Source organism: Anser anser, assembly GCF_964211835.1.
Source record: "Anser anser genome assembly, chromosome: 2".
NCBI lineage: Eukaryota > Metazoa > Chordata > Aves > Anseriformes > Anatidae > Anser > Anser anser.
The window spans coordinates 38,945,933-38,964,395 of record NC_139721.1 but is presented as its reverse complement, the minus strand read 5'-3'; the positions used below and the strand labels follow the sequence as shown (position 1 = coordinate 38,964,395).

Sequence of the window (18,463 nt, the reverse complement as noted above, 5' to 3'; positions counted from 1 at the left end):
ATAAAGACAGCTTAGTAAGTGAAGGGAAGGAGGGGGAGAGTGGTGGAAAGGCAGTCACTCCCAGCTTCCCATAAACAGATCGATTCCCAGACAGTCTCTGAGCAACAGCTGTTTAGAAAGGCTACATCTTGTTTTTTATTGCTGAGCATTATCATTGTATAATATGAAATATCCCTTTGGCCAAGTCAGGTCATCCGTCTGGCTGTGTCTCCTGCAACTTCTTGCCTACCCCAAGCCTAATTGCTGAGGGAGCAGAAGCAGCAAAAAAAAAGAAAAAGAAAACCTTGACATTGTGCACACAGTCTTTAGAAGCAGCTAAAACATTGTGTTATCAATGCGGTTTTAATCACAAATCCAAAACACAGTACCATATATGCTGTTATAAAGAAAACTAACTCCATCCCAGCCAGACCCAGTACAGTGGTGGACAAAGAGCTCCAGATGATACGTTAGTGCTATGTAAAGCAGAAAGATTGCTTCATTTCAATTTCACTGAAATTCTTCACTCAGAGGGTGGTGAGGCACTGGAACAGGGTGCCCAGAGAAGCTGTGGATGCCCCATCCCTGGAGGTGTTCAAAGCCAGGTTGGATGAGGCCCTGGGCAACCTGGTCTGGTGGGAGGTGTCCCTGCCCATGGCAGGGGGTTGGAACTGGGGGATCTTTAAGGTCCCTTCCAACCCAAACCTTTCTGTGACTTGTCTTTCAGACCTACACTCAATTCGTGCATCCCAGCTTATTAGCCTTTTTTTAAAGTAGCGTGGCATAGTTCAGCTTCTCATACTACATAATCTCTTCTCAGTCTTTTCTAAAATAGTCCTAAATTGTAAGATGGTGGGCAACTGGTTAGATATTGCTTTGGTAGTAAAGCTCTCTAGTTTTGAAATTTTGAAAAAATCATAGAATAGAAGAACAGAAGGCATACAGCCTTCATTTACTTCATTCTGTTTTGTTACTGTGTGGTTCTAACATTGTCACCTATTTCTGTGACAAAAAGTGGATTTCCAGTGGATGACTTGTCTGGTACGTAATGCACCTATGATTATCAGAAGGAACATCGGCAGAGAGTTCGTTCTTAAATAAGTTCAAATAGAATCCTCTCTTCCTGGTTCTATGAATGAGCGATTGTAGTAACTTTCTTAACTGATGCAAAAGCTTGAGGATTTAATTCTTTGTAGTGACAGTCAAATACATTCCTTAAACGGTACTCTCAATCAATACTGAAAGAGGTAGCATGATCTACTCTAGTTACAGCTGACAGAGCAAAATCTTAACCTTTGAGTTAATAAAAATAAGTGAGGAGAAATAGTAGGCATGGAAGACGAAAGTTATCACTTCATGGACAAACGAAGAGGCCACTTACATTTTTGTCATTGTGCTGATTCTGGACTGTTCAGTATCAAAAAAATGGGGGGAGCAAGGAAAGAAATTGTGTGAAATGGGCAGCATTAGAAGAAAGAACAAGAGGTATACAGAGCTGAGGCAGATGTAGAAAGCCTTCAGCACATGACTTCAGGACTGGAAAGAAATTAGTTTTCTGACACAATCTTTTCTGTTCACAAATCTTTCGCAGTAACAATGCAAAACATTTTTACTGTTCTTTTGGGGGAGAGACTAATGGTTAAGAAAGTAAGGTTTTTGACTAGAATATGTGTTTGTACTGTTCAATTTTGCATTCAACAGTGCAAAAGTAGATGGGAAAAAAATAGATTGGAAATAGATTGGATCTAAAAAGCTGGGCTTCTGTTCTTTTTACCCCTCAATAGGAAATATCCCTCAAAGGGTGATTTGGAGAAGAGACACTATTACTGTAAGACTCATGTACATATGGAAATGCATAGATGGAGCAAGCTAGAGCATTCACAGATAACAACCAGTGTCTTGTTTCCTCTTTCTGCTCTCAAAAGAGGGATTTTGCCTTACTGAGACTACATAATTGACTAATAAAGCCTTGGCCTACTGCATTTGTCCCAGTGCTGCATTTGCTTTAGTAGCTGCTATATAAAAGTAGTAAAGGAAGTGTAAAGTGATGACAAAGAAGCTACACAGTATCCAATAATAAGGCTTTAACTATTCTTCCAGTCATTTGAGAGAAATAGATCAAATTTTGAGGTGTCTGTCCTAAGTAGAATTGGGAAGGAGATCCATTTTCCCTGGCCAAATATGCTTTGTAGCTGCAGAGCTGGTGCTCTAACCAGTTTCTGAATCTGAGGCTTGTACTCATGGCAGAAGAAGACTGTTAAGGGTTTAGAAATAATCATCACGGATTGTTTGTACATGCCCTTCTCCAAACCACCTTAAAAACATGTAACAATTCCTGTAATTCTCTGGAGCCTTATCCTCAATATATGGAAGCTGTCTATGTCATTACAAACGTGCATAGCTTGCAAGTGTACAGGTTTCGTTCCACTCATGTAAAGAAACTATAGCAAGTACTTTTTATCCATTTTAGTTATACTTGAGACACTCTTTGCTCTACAGGTACTTGCATTCTCAGCCCTTTTGGAATCTAACCACGTTCCACATTTTATGAATGCCTTCTTTAGCGAGGCATGCCATTGTATACTGATCAGTTCTCTCCTATTAGACAGAACGGGACAGAAGTTTAGACTGTTTGCCACGTGAGCATTTCTGCACATCTATTTTAAGACCTGGCATGCTTTTCTTAACTTTATCTCTGGTCCAGAGTAATACCTGGCTCTGCAACAACAGGGCTAATAACAGTGTGGTTCTTCTATGCTGAATACCAAGTTCTTGTCACTGGGGGATTCAAGAGGAGGAGAGTGGCAGTACAGGCTGGTGATGCTACGTGGGTTAACAGATCCTCATCATGAAGCATAAGCAGACAGCTGTTAGAGTCCTGTGGGTCCTAGTCAGTGCCATTCAGTGTACAGACTATTCGCGTTTCATGAGGATGTGTTACTGAAACACAGCAGTACATGGATGTGTCTGCTGTCTTGTACCAGAAGAAGTTAAATGGCCAGAGGAAACTTATCTCTAACTTATCTCTAGTTGAAAATACATTGTTCTTGCAGAGTGATGAGGCAAGCCACCAGATAACGTGTGATCAGTTCAACATTGTTTTTGACCCAACATCATCTTAACGTGCCTCATAAACATCTACGATAGAGATTTGTAAGATAACGGTAGTCCTTGGCTGTTTCTTTAAATGAACAAATCGGCTTCTGTCATCAGTGTTATTTTTGTTTCTCTTGTCTAAACACAATTTCTGCCACTGTGTAGTGCCTTAGTCAATTCCTAGCTGCAGCAGTGCATTGTCCTGCTCAGATCTTAAGATAGTTTTAAAACGTTCATTCTGTTCTTCAGTATGATCTGTTAACCTATATCTTGGATGTCAACGTTTAGCAGCAGAGAATATCCTGTTAGCTGGTCATGTAGTGCAAGGCTGTTAATGGGATGTTTATATCCTGTTTGCACAATAGGCAATTAATAGCTGGGAGCAGGAAGTAGACGTAGGCTCTTCCTTCAGAGCTTCTGTGGAGGCGTATAAGAATTCAGTGTGGCTGCAGAGTTAAATCATCACGTTTAATGTGGAATGTGATGAGGAGAGTTTCTGAATCACTAGGAGGGTAAAAGGACTGGGAGGGGGGGTTATTTGGCTATCATTTGGCTGCTGCCACAAGACCAGTTACGCTGCCTCTTCAGCCATATCATGCTTGTAGAAAGAGTTTTTTGTTGTTATCAACTTCCCTTTAGCTTCTGTCTAAAGCCATCAAAATAGATAGCCTACTATCAACAGCCAACTGATTTTTTTTGCATTTTTCTTCAGTGCTTTCCGAGCTGCGTCAACATCAGTTGGTTTTCTACCTTGTATTAAAACTACATGTAATACTGAAGACTTTTTTCTCTCATTTGCAAGAGACATTAACAACTATATCACACCTTTCATTGGTGGTTCAACAACAGTATATGACTGTTAGTTGTAGTCTTATCTGAAATGCGTGGTTCAGAGCTTGCTGTGTGGTTTCTGCTTGGGCAGTGTCTAACATGTGCATGGGTAGAATAGGGTCATCTGCATGAACTGTAAGGTCTTCTACAGCACTCAGTAGTTATCTTTGCATCCCTGGAATATCGTTTGTTTGAATCCATTTACAGGTATTGATTGTAAAGAAGTAAAGATGCCTAGCTGTATTTGGAAAGCTGTAGTAACTTCGTGCCTTCCTCTTGTGCTCCATAGTGCTAGTTCAATAGTGACTAATACGATCAACCTTAAGCAAAAGAGTTTTCTGGATACTGGTCAGACCAGCACCAGACACCACCACTGTTCAGAAGCTGATCTTACCGAGCTCTACTAGCGTGTCACTGACTCCTGGTGTGGCAGTTGCTTTCAGTCAGTTGTTCCCCATACGGATGGGATTATATAGCCCTATGCCAAGCTTTCGTTTTAGACTACTGTCTTTGTTGTTCCAAGTTGTCTGCACATAAATAGAATGCATTAATGCATTCATTGTTCAGGATTAAATCTGAATGGACTAACCGTTTCAACCCAGCGTTTGAGTACCTCTGCTACATACAGCTGGATGGTCAATCGACAGTTCTGTTTCACTTGTAACTTAATTTTCTCTTCAGGCAGTTTTTTTCATACTTCTGTTGAATCAGAAAGTGGAGACTCAAAATCCCAGTAGTTTCAACAGGCATACTGCTCAGTCACAGATAACAGAAGGATGATGGACTTGGTAATACCCTAAAGGACAAAAATGAAAATCCCACAGAAAGATGAGATTCTTACCAGTTCCAAATTGGAACTCATATTTTCTAGAATTTGTTTTTTCCTTTCCTTTTACCCTTTTTAAATATGGCTAAGTGCTGGTACGCAAACAGCTGCTTGACCTGGTGATCTATTTATTTAGCAAGGATTTAGTTGGTAAAACTTGAAACTTCAAGGTGTTAGTAGCTTTACTATTAAAGTGACATAAGATGTAATGTGACTAGAGCTTTGAGAACAGTAGAATTTCTTGTATGTGAAAGGTGTGTGTTTTTTTAATTTTATTTGGTTTGTCTTAAGCTGTATCAAAACCAGGATTCTTTCAGGTTCATGGAAATCAAAGCTCTGTGACCCTTCAGCTGTGTGAAGTTAGGCTCTTCAGCCATTTTCTCCCATGAGAAAATAGAGGTGTCAGTTCATCTGTAGGAGAGAGAAGGGGCAGGACACCTGACTTCAGTGAAGATTCACAACTTTTATCTCCTTGTGGGAAGTCCTTGGGCAGCGCCCCAACTGTGCTGCAAGGAACAGTGACTCTGCCATGGTTCTTGGGACTTCTGGGCATCCTGAGGTGTAATCATAATAAAATTCTCAGTTAAGGGTTCCAGGCTCTCAATAACAGCATGAAAAGTATCATATGGCTGTCTGCCTGAGCCATAGATTTTGCTCTATAAGTAGTTCCTTAGTTATGTGTTTATCGTTTTCTCAGGTGCTCCATCTCTTGTAACTGTTCAGCAGCAGCTGCAGTACTTCTTGAGAAGCTTCAAGCTAGTAATGTGCTTCTTTCCAATAAGCTTGTCAAAGACAGCACAAGCCAATTGCTGTCAAGTTCTGTTTTGGGCCTGTGCGCCTTTCCTTTAAATGTAGAGCCACAAATGTGTAAGGGCACTTCTTGGGGTGTGGGTTCGTTATATAGCACTTCCCTGCTGCTTAATAACTAACCCCTCTGAAAGCCCTTTGGTGACCTGGGTTTCTTTCTGAAGGATCATTTAATTGTAAAAAGTATTGTCTTACTGCACATAAAACAGCTGCTCAGAGCTTTAGGATCTCCCTACGTAAGTGACCATCCGGCACCACTTACACTCTGGGCTGTTGAATGCCCTACTGAGTAAACCCGTTTGTGGTCCGTGTCATTACTGTTTCCAAATGCATATTTTACTAGAGTAATGAACTAATCTTAACTGCTGAAGCATAGGAAACTGGGAGGAGGACAAACTTCTAGGTGTTGGCTGACCACAGAGGTGAAGGCCATGCTTCAGAATTTGAGATATGTTACAGTTAAGTGTCCTTGATTTAAGTGTAGGAAAGCGTTCGGAAATAATGAACTCAAACCAATTTGTATTTCAGAGCACTAAATTTAATATAGCCACCAGAGGGCAGCATGTTACATGAACTGGAAATGCAGATTATGATATATTTTGATTTTAAGTGAAGATGGACTTCTAAAATCTGAGTTTTGAAAAGTATTGGTGATTCATTTACAAGTTTTTGTTATGCTCAGCTTGGAGCTAAGTCATCAAATACTCATCACGGCAATAGCTGTAGTGTCTGCAAGACATTATTTGCACATTTTGTCACATCTGCCAAATCTAAATATAGTTGTTCTATAGCTTGTGTTCTGGTGCCTTTAGCTTATTATTACTCCTACATACAACTTGCATATGACAGGTAACAGGAGCTTACTCCCTTACTTTCTGCATTATTTTTTTTACGAGTAACAGAATTCATTCTTCCTTGTTTTGTCTCAAGGGCAGTAAACCTATGTTGTTTACTTTGATAAAATAGATGTCAAATTGCTTTTGTTTTATAGTCGGGGGTTTTAGGATTAATTTATCTTAAATGCAGCATCTGTGATTTTCGGTTGTTGTTCTTTTGGGTTTGCTTGTTTGTTTTCTGAGGTGGACATTTTGAGACTTTGTGATTTCCATAAAGCAACGTGACCTAGGAAACCCCTTATGTAAATATCTGAAGTGATATTTTACTCAGCTATTGTGACTCAAAACCCTCCGTCGTTTGCTTTGCACTAGGTGCAGGTGTGACACAACAGGCAGATCGCATCTTACAAGACTTAGTTTCCCTGTTTGCCCAGTAGTGTCATTTTCCTCAGCAGGGTGTTACCGTTATCAGTGTTGGCAAACTTAGTTATAAGGTGAACACAATAGAAAAATGTGATATTGAAAGAAATCACTAAATCACTGTACAACTTTTGTAGATTTTTTTTAAGTGCTGTGGTATAGATAAATTCAGTAGTCTCAAGCATAAAAGCATCAGTATCTTGTGATTTAGGAGGATTAAAACCAGGAGTTAAACACGAAGTGTAGACATATTCCTAAAGATGCAGTGATTTCTTTAATTTTCCTCAAACGTAGCCTAGAATCTGTATGTTTGGAAGTCTACTCATAAAAGGAAGAGAGGTTTTTGCAGACTGAGTATATTAATGTAGGAACTGTGTAGCAGGGGCTTGCCATCTTTCGGGTGACTGCATGTAAAGCCAGGCAGAGCCTAGTGCTGCCTGTCTGGAGTCGGTGAGAATAAACTGGGATGGACCTGAGTTGGTCGGAGGCGGAGAGGCTTGAGTGTCTTTGTGTTGTGGTTTAACAGCAGCAGCGTTACCGGGATCTACAGGGCAACTGCAGCAGGCTTGGTAGGCAGCCAGCCTGGGTCCGTGTGGGCTTGCTGGTTGAAGTCTTGTGTTGTGTGGAAGTGGCCGAGCTGCACCTGGATCCAAGTTGGCATGTGAAGTGCTACAGCTGTGTTCTTGCAGTCCCCTGCACGTGGTCTAATAAATGCAAACTGGATTTGAGGGGAAGCAGCTCTGTCTCTTTGCATCCGTGGCTCAGTTAATCTGCAAACAGGATAAACTGCCCATAAATAATTGAGAGTTTATAGTATACTGCGTGTTCCAGATAAGAGTTAGAACATGCAGTATGAAAAGAAATTTTTAGAAGAAGCCAATTACACAGGGTTCACCTTCTTGTCCTTGCTAATTGGGGCACTAGCATACAATGCCAAAATCTGATATGATATTCTTAAAGTGACTAGAGTGCTGTTTTTAGTAAGGTTCTCAGGTGGGTATTTTCGGTCCACTTACACTTTGAGGCATAAGCTAACTTAAAATATATGGATGCAAGAAACAGATGGAAGTCTTTAGGGATGCAAGTCTCTTTTCATTGCTGAATAGTAGTAATTTTTCAGAGTCTGTACTAACTGAAGACGTATATTTTTTAGATGCTAAATTCTCGTGAAACCAGTGTTTTCAAATAGGGATTATTTATATGTGACCCAGTATAGCCTGGCACTTTGCCATGCAGAATACCTGTATGTACTGTTCTAACACTGATATTCAGTGTACCAGAGTCATGGCAGAAATTTGGTAATCAGATTATATCTTCTGTAGACAAATGAAATTGTAGAACTGAGGTGAATTGGAATATTTTGATTTTTCAGATCAAGATTTTCTCAGGAAATGTATTTAGTGTTAAAATACACCGTTTGTACTGAAGTCAGCATGCTTTTATGCTTTGTACAGTACATATGTAATAACTCTGTTGAATATGGGGTGCATTTTCACATTTTTGTGAGTATAGATGCATTCTCATGGCAATCTCTTCCTGAATGTAGCATCCAGAAGATACTTTGTACTCAGTTTGGAGTTGGTAGTCTGGCAAAATTCTAGGTGGTTGGTCTAAAGTAATTTTTATAGATGTAATTTAATTCTCATGAAATTAATTCCAAGAGCCTAAGTGTACTTAGCCAGCTCTAGTTCTAGAATTGTTAGAAGTGCCAATTGTTAAGTGCTTGTTTACATGAAGTTATCATAACACGTTTTTAAGACTTCAAGTTCTGCTTAGTGTCCTACTTAAGTGGGAATGAGCAAGCATCCTCACAGATCCCAGCTGTGACTTTCCAAAGTTTTTGGCTTATACCTTTCAACAGGCCCACGTATGAGCCTGTTACAATAATTAGTGTGTTATCAGAAACCAAGATAAGTTTGAATGCTTTTTCTTGTATTGAAAACTTCAATTTCTGAGGAATTTGAATCAATTCATAGTTGGCTGCAAGCCAATTTTTCTCCTCAACTCTAACGCATGTTTGAAAAACGAACTCACTTCCTAAGTGCCTTGTGAATCTGCAATGATTAATTCTTCTCATTATTTTGCTGCAAATTCTCATGACCCTCTGTGATGATTCGATCACCCACTTAGAGTTTATGCATATTCATATCTTCCTGCTCCTGCTGCAGTCGTTCAAGTCTCCTTCACTGGCTGTGGTGTGTGCTTGGTGCAGTAATTGAGCTGCAGTAGATTGATTACTCTGGGGAGCTGTAAGGCCTTTAAAGGTGAAAACATATCAGTCCTGTTAATTAGGAAACAAAGCTCTGGTGGCAAGTTCAGCAGTCAAATGCTTCCAGTGTAGAAATGAGGAAAGGTATGATTTGTTCCTCTCCATGAACCCTGTTTACTTTTTTATATTTGAATTAGATCTGTATTTGCTGTAACGGGCTAGTGCAGAAGATAGCATATCTTGTATGATTGTGTGCTGATGGTATTTTAAAATAAAAAGAGCCATATATTTGATTATTGCTTGTAATTATTAGCTGCTGTTAATCACCTCTTAAATTATACATTGTCTTAGGCATTGTTTGACCTATGAAGTTAAACGAGAGATGAAAAATGGAATCAGTGATTGTGAACTTTAACCAAAAATATTTATTTATATCACTCACTCTTTCAGATGTAGCATCAAAAAGTCTTTTCTCAGAATTAATACAATTTGAGAAATCATAATAAAATCTGGAGTATTTCTTTTCTACCATTAAGATGTCTGTTGCCCATCATGTGCAAGATTAATTAAAGAGAATACATTCTTAAAATTAGGTGAATATTAAATGATAGCATAAGGTTTCATCCAGCAGACAGCATCCTTACATCATCATTGTAAGTACCCTGTGGTTTTATGTTGCTAAGCACTCTAATCTAGAGTGGCCTATTACAAAGATATTAAGGGTAGGGGAAACCATCTGCCACACAATCTATCCATAAGGGTCAGAAATAAATAATTTAAAAGTAATTTATATATCTTAAAAACCACTTTTTTCCCCCTGTAATTACTGGACAACAGATTGTAGAATATAGTTGTTATGAAAATGCCTCTCTATTTTTGTAAATAGCATGTGAGCCATTGCTACTTCAGGGTAGGTTGTAGGATGCTGTTGTCGTACCTGTTCCTCCTGAGGTAGGAAAGTCTTGCTGAAAAAAATATGCTAACTGGAGTTCAATCTCATGTATATCGTACACCAAACGATATCATATCCACTAGTTTACTATTGTTTTCCTCTCTGTTTTAGGCGTTTATTAACACTGCAAAGGAGATCTACGAGAAAATCCAGGAAGGAGTTTTTGACATTAATAATGAGGTAAGTTTTAGTACTCAAAACACTTTCTTCTTTTTTCTCTCTTTTTTTTATGTGCCAAATCCACCCTCCCTAGAAGTAAAATATGTCTGTTACGTTTAGATATAGAATTGTCTGCCATTGTGGTAAAAATGGATTAAAATAAGTGACCCTATCCATCCATGAAGCATCACAAAATAATATAAATCCCCAAAAGAGAAGAAAATCCACTTTCATCCACTTCTCCATATGGTGTCATCTGTTTTCAAAGATAATTTTCCACTATGTAAATGGAGGACCATGTTGATATGCCAGATGCACTCCATGAGCTGTCCAGTGTAGGGGAGGGATTGCTTTGAGAGTTACATAAAAGACTTTTGAAATGTTCCTGGTTTAGGTGGCTGGATTCTGTGGGGAATAAAAGATTAGCCATTTTGTCTATGCACATTACTGAAATTACAGATTATCAGGGCCAGCCTCTTCAGCTTGTTCTTACAAGGTGTGGGGCATGAAGCAGTGAGCACTTTTGTAAAACAAGAGTCCAGAAAGACAGACCTGTAACCTCTTAAATTTTGGAAGGATTGTGCTGTTGAAAAACTTGAGCGGCTAGGAGGTAGGTTCATGGCTGTAGAAAAAATAAACTCACATTCAGTGGTAGTAGATAGAATTATGTTAGGATAATACAAGTTCTCAGTTAATACTTACATTAGAGGTAACAGCCCATAGAACAGTTCAGCTGTGACAGGGTTAAGTGGGCAGTCGTCTCTGGTTCACAAGTTTTTTACCCCGCATCCCTAAATATTGCTGCTGAGGTGCTTAGTAAAGCCACATGGAAATGAGTACTGCCACAACTCTGGCCAGGACTGTGAGCCTGTCACTTCTCTGAAGGGCGATAGTCCTCACCGAAGTGTTCGAAGAGCAGGGAGGAAACTGGCAGGGCTCAGACTCGCCTCTTTCCACGTAACACATCTCAACATAAGAAAATGTCGACTAATAAAAGTATTGCTGTTATGACTTTGCAGCGGAAGTAATGAGAAACTTCAGTAGTATGAAGAGCATTTGCATTAGGAAACTTGTAGCTAAATAAGACTGCAGTAGTAATCATTCAGACACTGATTCTGACTGAAAAACGTGTGCGCGTAGATGGTGTCTCGGTGAAACACCTTTTCAGTTCAGTCCGGTGACAAAAGGTAAAATTTTCTCTAGCGTATTTTCTAAAGAAACTCATGCAGTGCAGTATGAATTGGACGGTAATCGGTGTCTGGAAAAGCATGCTCATTGTATCTGTCGAGTTTCATATAGTAGCTGACTGCTTTACTGTGCCTTACGGAGCTTTGATTGCAATATGCTGTCAAGAGCCAACAGTCCGTGCTATTTATTTGGCTTTGTGCCAAGTCGGGCTCCTTGATTCCTCAAGAAGTTGCTACCAGCCCAGAGGGGGCAAAACCAATGAGCCATAGGGCATGCTTTTTATTAAAGAGGAGTCAAAGAGCGAAAAGAAACCACATCAGCTGCTGTCAATACTGAGCTAGTGCCAGAAACCCCAAGGCTACTACTGTTGCAGAACAACTGCCAAGCACTATAAATCTGAGATTTACTGTGACGCAAAGTTTCCTTAAGAGCTTAATTTCTGAAGCTACTGTATTACTTTTCTCAAAGTGCTGTATTTTTAGGTAAAATCCACTTGAGGGAGTGAGGGTTAAGATATAAGTGTGATTTTGATGAATGAAAGAGCTACGCTGTGTGTGGGTTCTTGGCAAGGAGCCACGTCTTTCGGGATCATAGAAATTATTGATGACACAGAACACTCGTATGCCCTTAGCCTGTACAGCTGATTCAACACAGAAAGAAATGCTGTCTGGAGAGGAAAAGTTTTATACTAAACTATTAAACTGGTGGAGGCTTTGGTGAGAGGGGGAGGTTTTACATTCCTAGCAAATGCTTAAAGCCTTATGCCAAGCAGTACTCAAATGCGATTCTCGCTCGGTGTTTTCAGGTTAGGAGTTTAAGGTACAGGATTTAACATGCAGGTAACATTTAAATGAGAACGAAAGCATCTCTCTTTAAATTATATTTAATTGCCAAGGATGTTTGCTTTAAAAAAAAAAAAAAAAAAGGATATGTTAGGACGCCTTACCATATGATTGTCGTTTTTAAAGAAAAGCTTTTCGAGTGTATTTAGTTTTCTACAATAATCAAACTGTGTATTGAACTTCATTTCAGGCAAATGGCATAAAAATTGGCCCTCAACATGCTGCTACTAATGCAACACTTGCAGGCAATCAGGGAGGACAACAAGCTGGTGGAGGCTGCTGTTGAGCCTGTTTTTACTTTCTAGCTGCCTGGATGGGGCCTACTAACTTGTTTGTTCACCCTTCCCTCCCTCCCCCTGCCCCGCTCGCCTCCACTGCAATTCAACTGAGACATGAAACTTGTAAGTTGGTTTCCTGTTGCAGGAGAAGACTTTATCCTTCAAATTCTTGTATAACTTTGAATAAATGGTTAATGTTCACTTAAAGACAGATTTTGGAGATTGTATTCATATCTATTTACATTTGATTTCTAGGTCAATTGATGTGATTATTTTTGTTAAATGTTGTCTTGTGCCCTTGACTACGAACTGAATTGTATTAAACACTACAAAGTCATCTGAGTATTTTAATCAGTTTGTGTAGTTAGGTTTCCCAGTTCCTGCGGTTACCTAATGTTTAATATTGTAGAGCTGTCCTCAAGTTTTTTGTCAATTTTCAAGGCTATAAAGAGAAGCAGAAGGACTCTTTTAATTCTGTATTTATCACTTTCTGTATATATAGTTTAATAACCTGCTTGGGTGTACTTGCCAAGCTAGAATTCTTTAATGCATTTGCATAAATTCTATACTACTTAGAGCTTGAAAACTACAGGAGCATTAATAGAAATTGCTTGGACGCTAAATTTTAAGCCTTTTTGACATTGTTAGCATGTTCATCCTCCCTTGTCATTATCCTGAAGTCCAAGAAAAAATGCTTAATGTATATTACTAGAGGCTACATACGTGCTATCTATTTTAATGCCAAATGTTTGCTGTTTGTCCACAATTTCCACAGCACCTCTTCAGAAATGGATTAGCTGTTTGCCTTAACGAGTACTATAGGTCAAAACAGAGTATGAATGAAAAGCAGAGGAGGAGTTGAAAACATTAAAATGGCACATTATAAACACGTTAATCTTTTCTTAATGTTTTTTCTTGTTTACCACTTGATTTCTAGGTATATTTTTCATGCAAGGACAGTTTTTCAACCTAAATGTACAGTGGTTGTGTAAAGCTTTCTTTTAGTGACAACTTGTAATCCTAAATATATGGTAAGCATCTTGTCTATTGTGAAGAGGGTGTGAAAATAAAATCTGCCAGTTTGGAAATCTTGATGAAAATCAAAACTAGAAATGCTTTGGTACTTTTTATGGTGGGGAGGTGTGGGGGGAAGTTTTGCCTCAAGTGAAAGGATTGCAACAGTACAAAAACAAAATCCTGTGTTTAAGTGTTTATTATTAAGTACAGAATGTTGTGTCACTTTTCCTACAAATGAGGGAACAACAGAGTTTCCACCTCATCCTGTTTATATAACTTGCAGATAAAAGGGTGACATTAATGCTAGGCCATGCTTCACATATCTTAAAAAAAAAAAGAAAAAAGACTGCAGAACTTTTTGTCTTACTGGACCAATACTGACTGCACCACAACACGGGGGGACGTGGATCCTTGTATCATCCATTCTTATTGTCAAAACTTTAACATCGAAAATTAATAAACTTCAGTCTGACAGGTGTAATGTAGCAGTGGTTCTGAGATTAAATAAAGTTTCAAAAATGTGTGGAACTTTTTGTTTGTATATTGGGGGAAGGGACAACCGATCAGGATGTATGTTGGTTGCCAACTTCACGTCTTTCTTGCACATTCTGGAGCACAATAAGCAATGCAGTATAGTTGCTTTCAACTATTCGCATTTTTAAGAGGGCTCTCTGTTTACGTGTTGTTAACTGGTTATTATGTATTTGCATTTATAAAACACCAACACTGCTTCATCTGAAGTCCGAAACTTGTGTTGCATGATGGTAAAACCATAGGGGTGAATTGCATTGATGCTGGGAGAAAAATGGCTTGATGGAGGAGGTGCTCACAAGAAAGAACAAATGAGCAAAAGTAGTTGCTTGAATTAACTGAAGATGTTTTGGAACTGGCACCATAACCGAACTCAGCTGCTTGGGAGGAGTTGGGAGAAGAGTATGCCCTTCTGTAGCAGCCTCAGCTGTGTTACAAATGGCAATAAATTTCTTAGACATCAAAATTGCCACAGTTAAGAAAGCAAAGTAGGGGAATTTGTACCCTAATTCTGACAAGAACAAAAATGCATGTTTTAAGTGATGATGAGTTAAAGCTAGGATACTCCACTAAAGCTTCTGCCATCCACTCGTTTTCTGAAAGCATGGAAGGCATAGAACTGACCAGGAATCTACTACAGTGATTTTTTTTTTTGGGGGGGGTGAGGGGGTATGAGGTAGGGGACAAGGGCAATGTGGTGTGACTTAGAGTCCCAGGTGGATAGTGATTGTGCTCCTGCTGGTTGGTCCTGCCTTACGTGCTAGTCTTACACAGTGCGTTATCTCAAGAATCTGGTACTCCCAAGGAGGAACTAGAATAAAACAAGTTTCCTCTCGCTCCGGCTGGTGTTTTGTCACGAGCTTTATGCACACACAGTCCTTTTGTTGCCTGTCAGAAATCTGCATATTTTTGTGGGGTTTTGAGAAACCACTGATCTTATTTCATCCTACTAGAATTTGAAAATTACATAGTACAGAACCCAGCAGGATTTACTTGTGCAGCATGTGCTTTAAAAGGTTATTGTGTTACAGGTTTCAGTTTTACTTTTACATGAGTGACTGATAACTAGCTTTCATGTTGCATTCCAGTTGCTTTTATTGATTGCATTTTCATAACCAAATAATTAAAATATTTCATTATTCCCCAGCAACTTGTAAAGCTGTAATTTAAGACTACTATCAATACTGAAAAATCCTACCCCGGTGACAGTTTCTCTGTAGTCCCAATTTACCAAATGGTATAAACCACAGTTAACTTACAAAAGAGTAAATTTGGAGTGACAAATCCTTTAAGCATGACTTAAGACTTGTCTCTCCTATTTCTACTTAAGATGAGAAGTTCCAGGTATTTTGGCAGTCATTTAAAACAGATTAAACTCCCTCTCGATCTTCTACCTGTGTGTTTCTGTTGACTTCAATCATTCAGATTTATTCTTGTGCAAGACCAGATTCAGCACTGACTTAAGGTAAATGACTGCCAAAACACTCGCTGATAAGTTAAAATAATGACAGACTGTCTGCCGCCCCTAGCCAGCGCTGCTCCAGAGACGTCTCCTCTCTGTTACATTACGTTTTTTGTAGTTCTTGGTTCGTTGTTTTGCTGGCTAGTTGGAGAGCCTTCAACCACAACATTTGTGTAGTGTGGGTTTTGTTTTTGGTTTTTTTTTTTTTTAGAAGGCCACAGATTAGGCTAAAGGGCATATGCTTAACTTGGGAAAATTATTTCTGCCTTAAGAGTCTAATGCTGTGTGTTATAGCACTAAAACTGTTCTTGGGATGGGGGCAAAATGTGAACTTACCAGGCTCTAAGTTACAGTTAATACAGTTTTTCATTCAAAGTTAGTTTAAAATTGTCTTTGGATTTCTCATTTTTGGAATTGAAGGACTTAGAATTACTTTCTAAGTGACGGCACCACGATGTGCCTGCGCTTCCCTCAGGTGTTACAAGAGGCATTGCTTTTGCAAATGTTTGAACCTGAGGTTGCAGTTCCCATCGAGGGACTGTTCTTTTGGCATGGTTGATTGTCCTACAGTGTTCTCAGTCGTCTTCTCAGTCAGGTTTCTCTCGCGTATTATCTCCTTTTTGTCTTGTCTGTTCTGGCATTCTTTCATCCAAACTGAAAGCCAGTGAGAAGAGTGCTGCTCGCTCCCCATGCTTACTGCTCCACGTCCCTTACACCTACGCTTACGGGAATTTGCTCTGGGGGAAGGAGCGGGGGTGAGGCGGTTGTGTTGTGTCGCTGCATGACTTAAAATCACAAGGAAAGTGTTGCATGGGTTCAGTTACACGCTGCGCATGTTACGTGTGTACTGTTTGGGGGGGGGTGTATATAATTTGCCTATTCCTCTGTTGAGTGGGAGGAGGAAGGGGAGAAAGGAAGACTGACTGGTTTTATTTGGGTATCTTAAATTTGTTTGCTGATACCGTGCTTCTCATTTGTATATTCTTAACGTTCCTTCCCCTAGCGCAGCCTGTTCTTTTTCTGCCCTATTACTGCATTGTAACTTTAACAGCGTACAGTGGTGATTTATTTTAATATGGTACTGAAATCTCCATTTGTAAATAATCTGGGCTGCTGCTGTGTAAGTAGCTGATGAAATGTCTTTACTGGGTCTGCTGCCTATGAAAGAAACCACAACATTAGGCAATAAAAACTACTAACAGAATGTTACAAAACCAAGACCATGACAAAAAAGCAGCATGTTGTGGATCTATCATTTTTATTCTTGGGACACATTTTATTATTTTTGGAACTATTACAAGACCTATGTTAAATATTGTGGATGATAAGAGGAAACAGACTCTTGGCAAACATGGAAAACCAATTACAGCGTATTACCCTATTCCCCTTCCAATAAAGGAGGGGCTAAACCAAAAGTTTATTCTTCACTTAGCAGCTGGAGAGAACAAAAAGAAAAAGTGCTCCAGCATTAGGATTGGCTTGAGGAGGGAGGCTGTTAGTGTAGCAGGCTCACTGCAGGCAGTTGGAGCTGGGCAAGGCAGAACCAGCACGCTCCTGGGCAGTTCTTTATCCCAGTCTAAAGAAGCACACTTGTTGCGGAAGCTCTGACTAAAGAAATCACCATTTATGCTGTCAGGTGTGCTGTTCACTTCCAAAAAAAAAATAAAAATTAACAAGTTTTGGTTTTGGTTGCAACTTTCAATGCTGCAAATCTCCCCTATCATAGCGGTGGGTATTTCTGAAAACTTGTGTCGACAAATCAGCAGGAACACGTTCCTGACGCTCAGGTTTAACTGCTGCGTGACGTATGGGTGAAATCAGGTGCGGTGGAAATCCACTCGACAGTTTATTCAGAGGCCAGCCCACGACAGCGTCTGTGCATCCACGTGAGCTCCCGTCCCAAATTACAGCTCTTGTAGAACTGTCCGCGACAGAGTGAATGTAAATGAGCCGGTGTGTGAGCACACGTTGTTTTGTGCTTTCCCTCAGAGAGGTGTTTTCCCTATAATTTTTAAAATTCTTTCACAGATACAAGCTTTTATATTGGGCACAATCTTGGTGACTGGTGAGAGAGCATATTTGGTGTAAATTATAGCACGATCTAATTAGCCTTTCCTAAGTGAAGCTCAAAAGTATCAAAATTTGATACCATGTATCAAATTAAGTGGAAAGTGATTATCTACTTTTCCTAGACTTGGACACAGGATATAGGAAGAAAAATAAATCTTCAAGTGAGAGGATGGTTCAGAAGAGACCAACACACCTGTATCAATGGTTAATTTGGGGGTAACACCGTCCCAGTTGACATGGTTATGAAAACAATGCATTTTCAGATCATGACTTGGGAGAATACTTTTAGATGCAGGAAATGTTTGAATTACTGTGACTTACAGGACAGTGAAGCGCCAAGGGTTCTCAGGAGGACAAAATGTGTGGAGTTGCTCGCCACTTCCTAATACCATAGTGTGGGGAGAGCAAAAGAGACTTTGGGGCCTGGCACGTGTTACCCAGCAGCTGAGCACTGCCTCCTGTGTCTCAGAAGTGGTGCTGCTGCAGAATCACAGAATCGTTAAGGTTCGAAAAGCCCTCCAGGATCACCTGGTCCAACCGTCCCCCTACCACCAATGTCACCCACAAACCATGTCCCTAAGCACCACGTCCAACCTTTCCTTGAACACCCCCAGGGACGGTGACGCCACCACCTCCCTGGGCAACCCGTCCCAATGCGTGACTGCTTTTTCTGTGAAGAAATGTCTCCTCATTTCCAACCTGAAAATAAAGCACTAGGCCAGCTGTGGCAATGCAACGCTGGTGTGGACACCCTGGTGCGAGCTGCACACAGGTAACACCGAGACCAGAGGGGAGGCAGCCGCCAGGATTTGAAGGTGGGTAAGCACAGCTTAAGGAGAAGATATGGGAGCAGAAGTGGTGGCAGAGGACTTGGGGCACGTTAACCTGTAAAGAGGCTGGGATTGTGGCAGAAAAACACAACACAGCTTTGTCTTGAACGTGTCTGGAAGCAGAAGCATT

General features: G+C 40.0%; 1 protein-coding gene across 1 annotated transcript in view; it reads left to right on the top strand.

The window, feature by feature from the left end:
* RAB2A (RAB2A, member RAS oncogene family) overlaps window positions 1–13,968 on the top strand; it is a 42,894-nt gene extending 28,926 nt beyond the window's left edge. The window contains exons 7-8 of the mRNA XM_083823900.1: window positions 10,068–10,136; window positions 12,336–13,968. Coding sequence (XP_083680026.1) covers window positions 10,068–10,136; window positions 12,336–12,431 — 165 coding nt within the window. The 3' untranslated portion in view covers window positions 12,432–13,968. The remainder of the gene's footprint in view (window positions 1–10,067; window positions 10,137–12,335) is intronic.
* The last annotated feature ends 4,495 nt before the right edge of the window (window positions 13,969–18,463 follow it).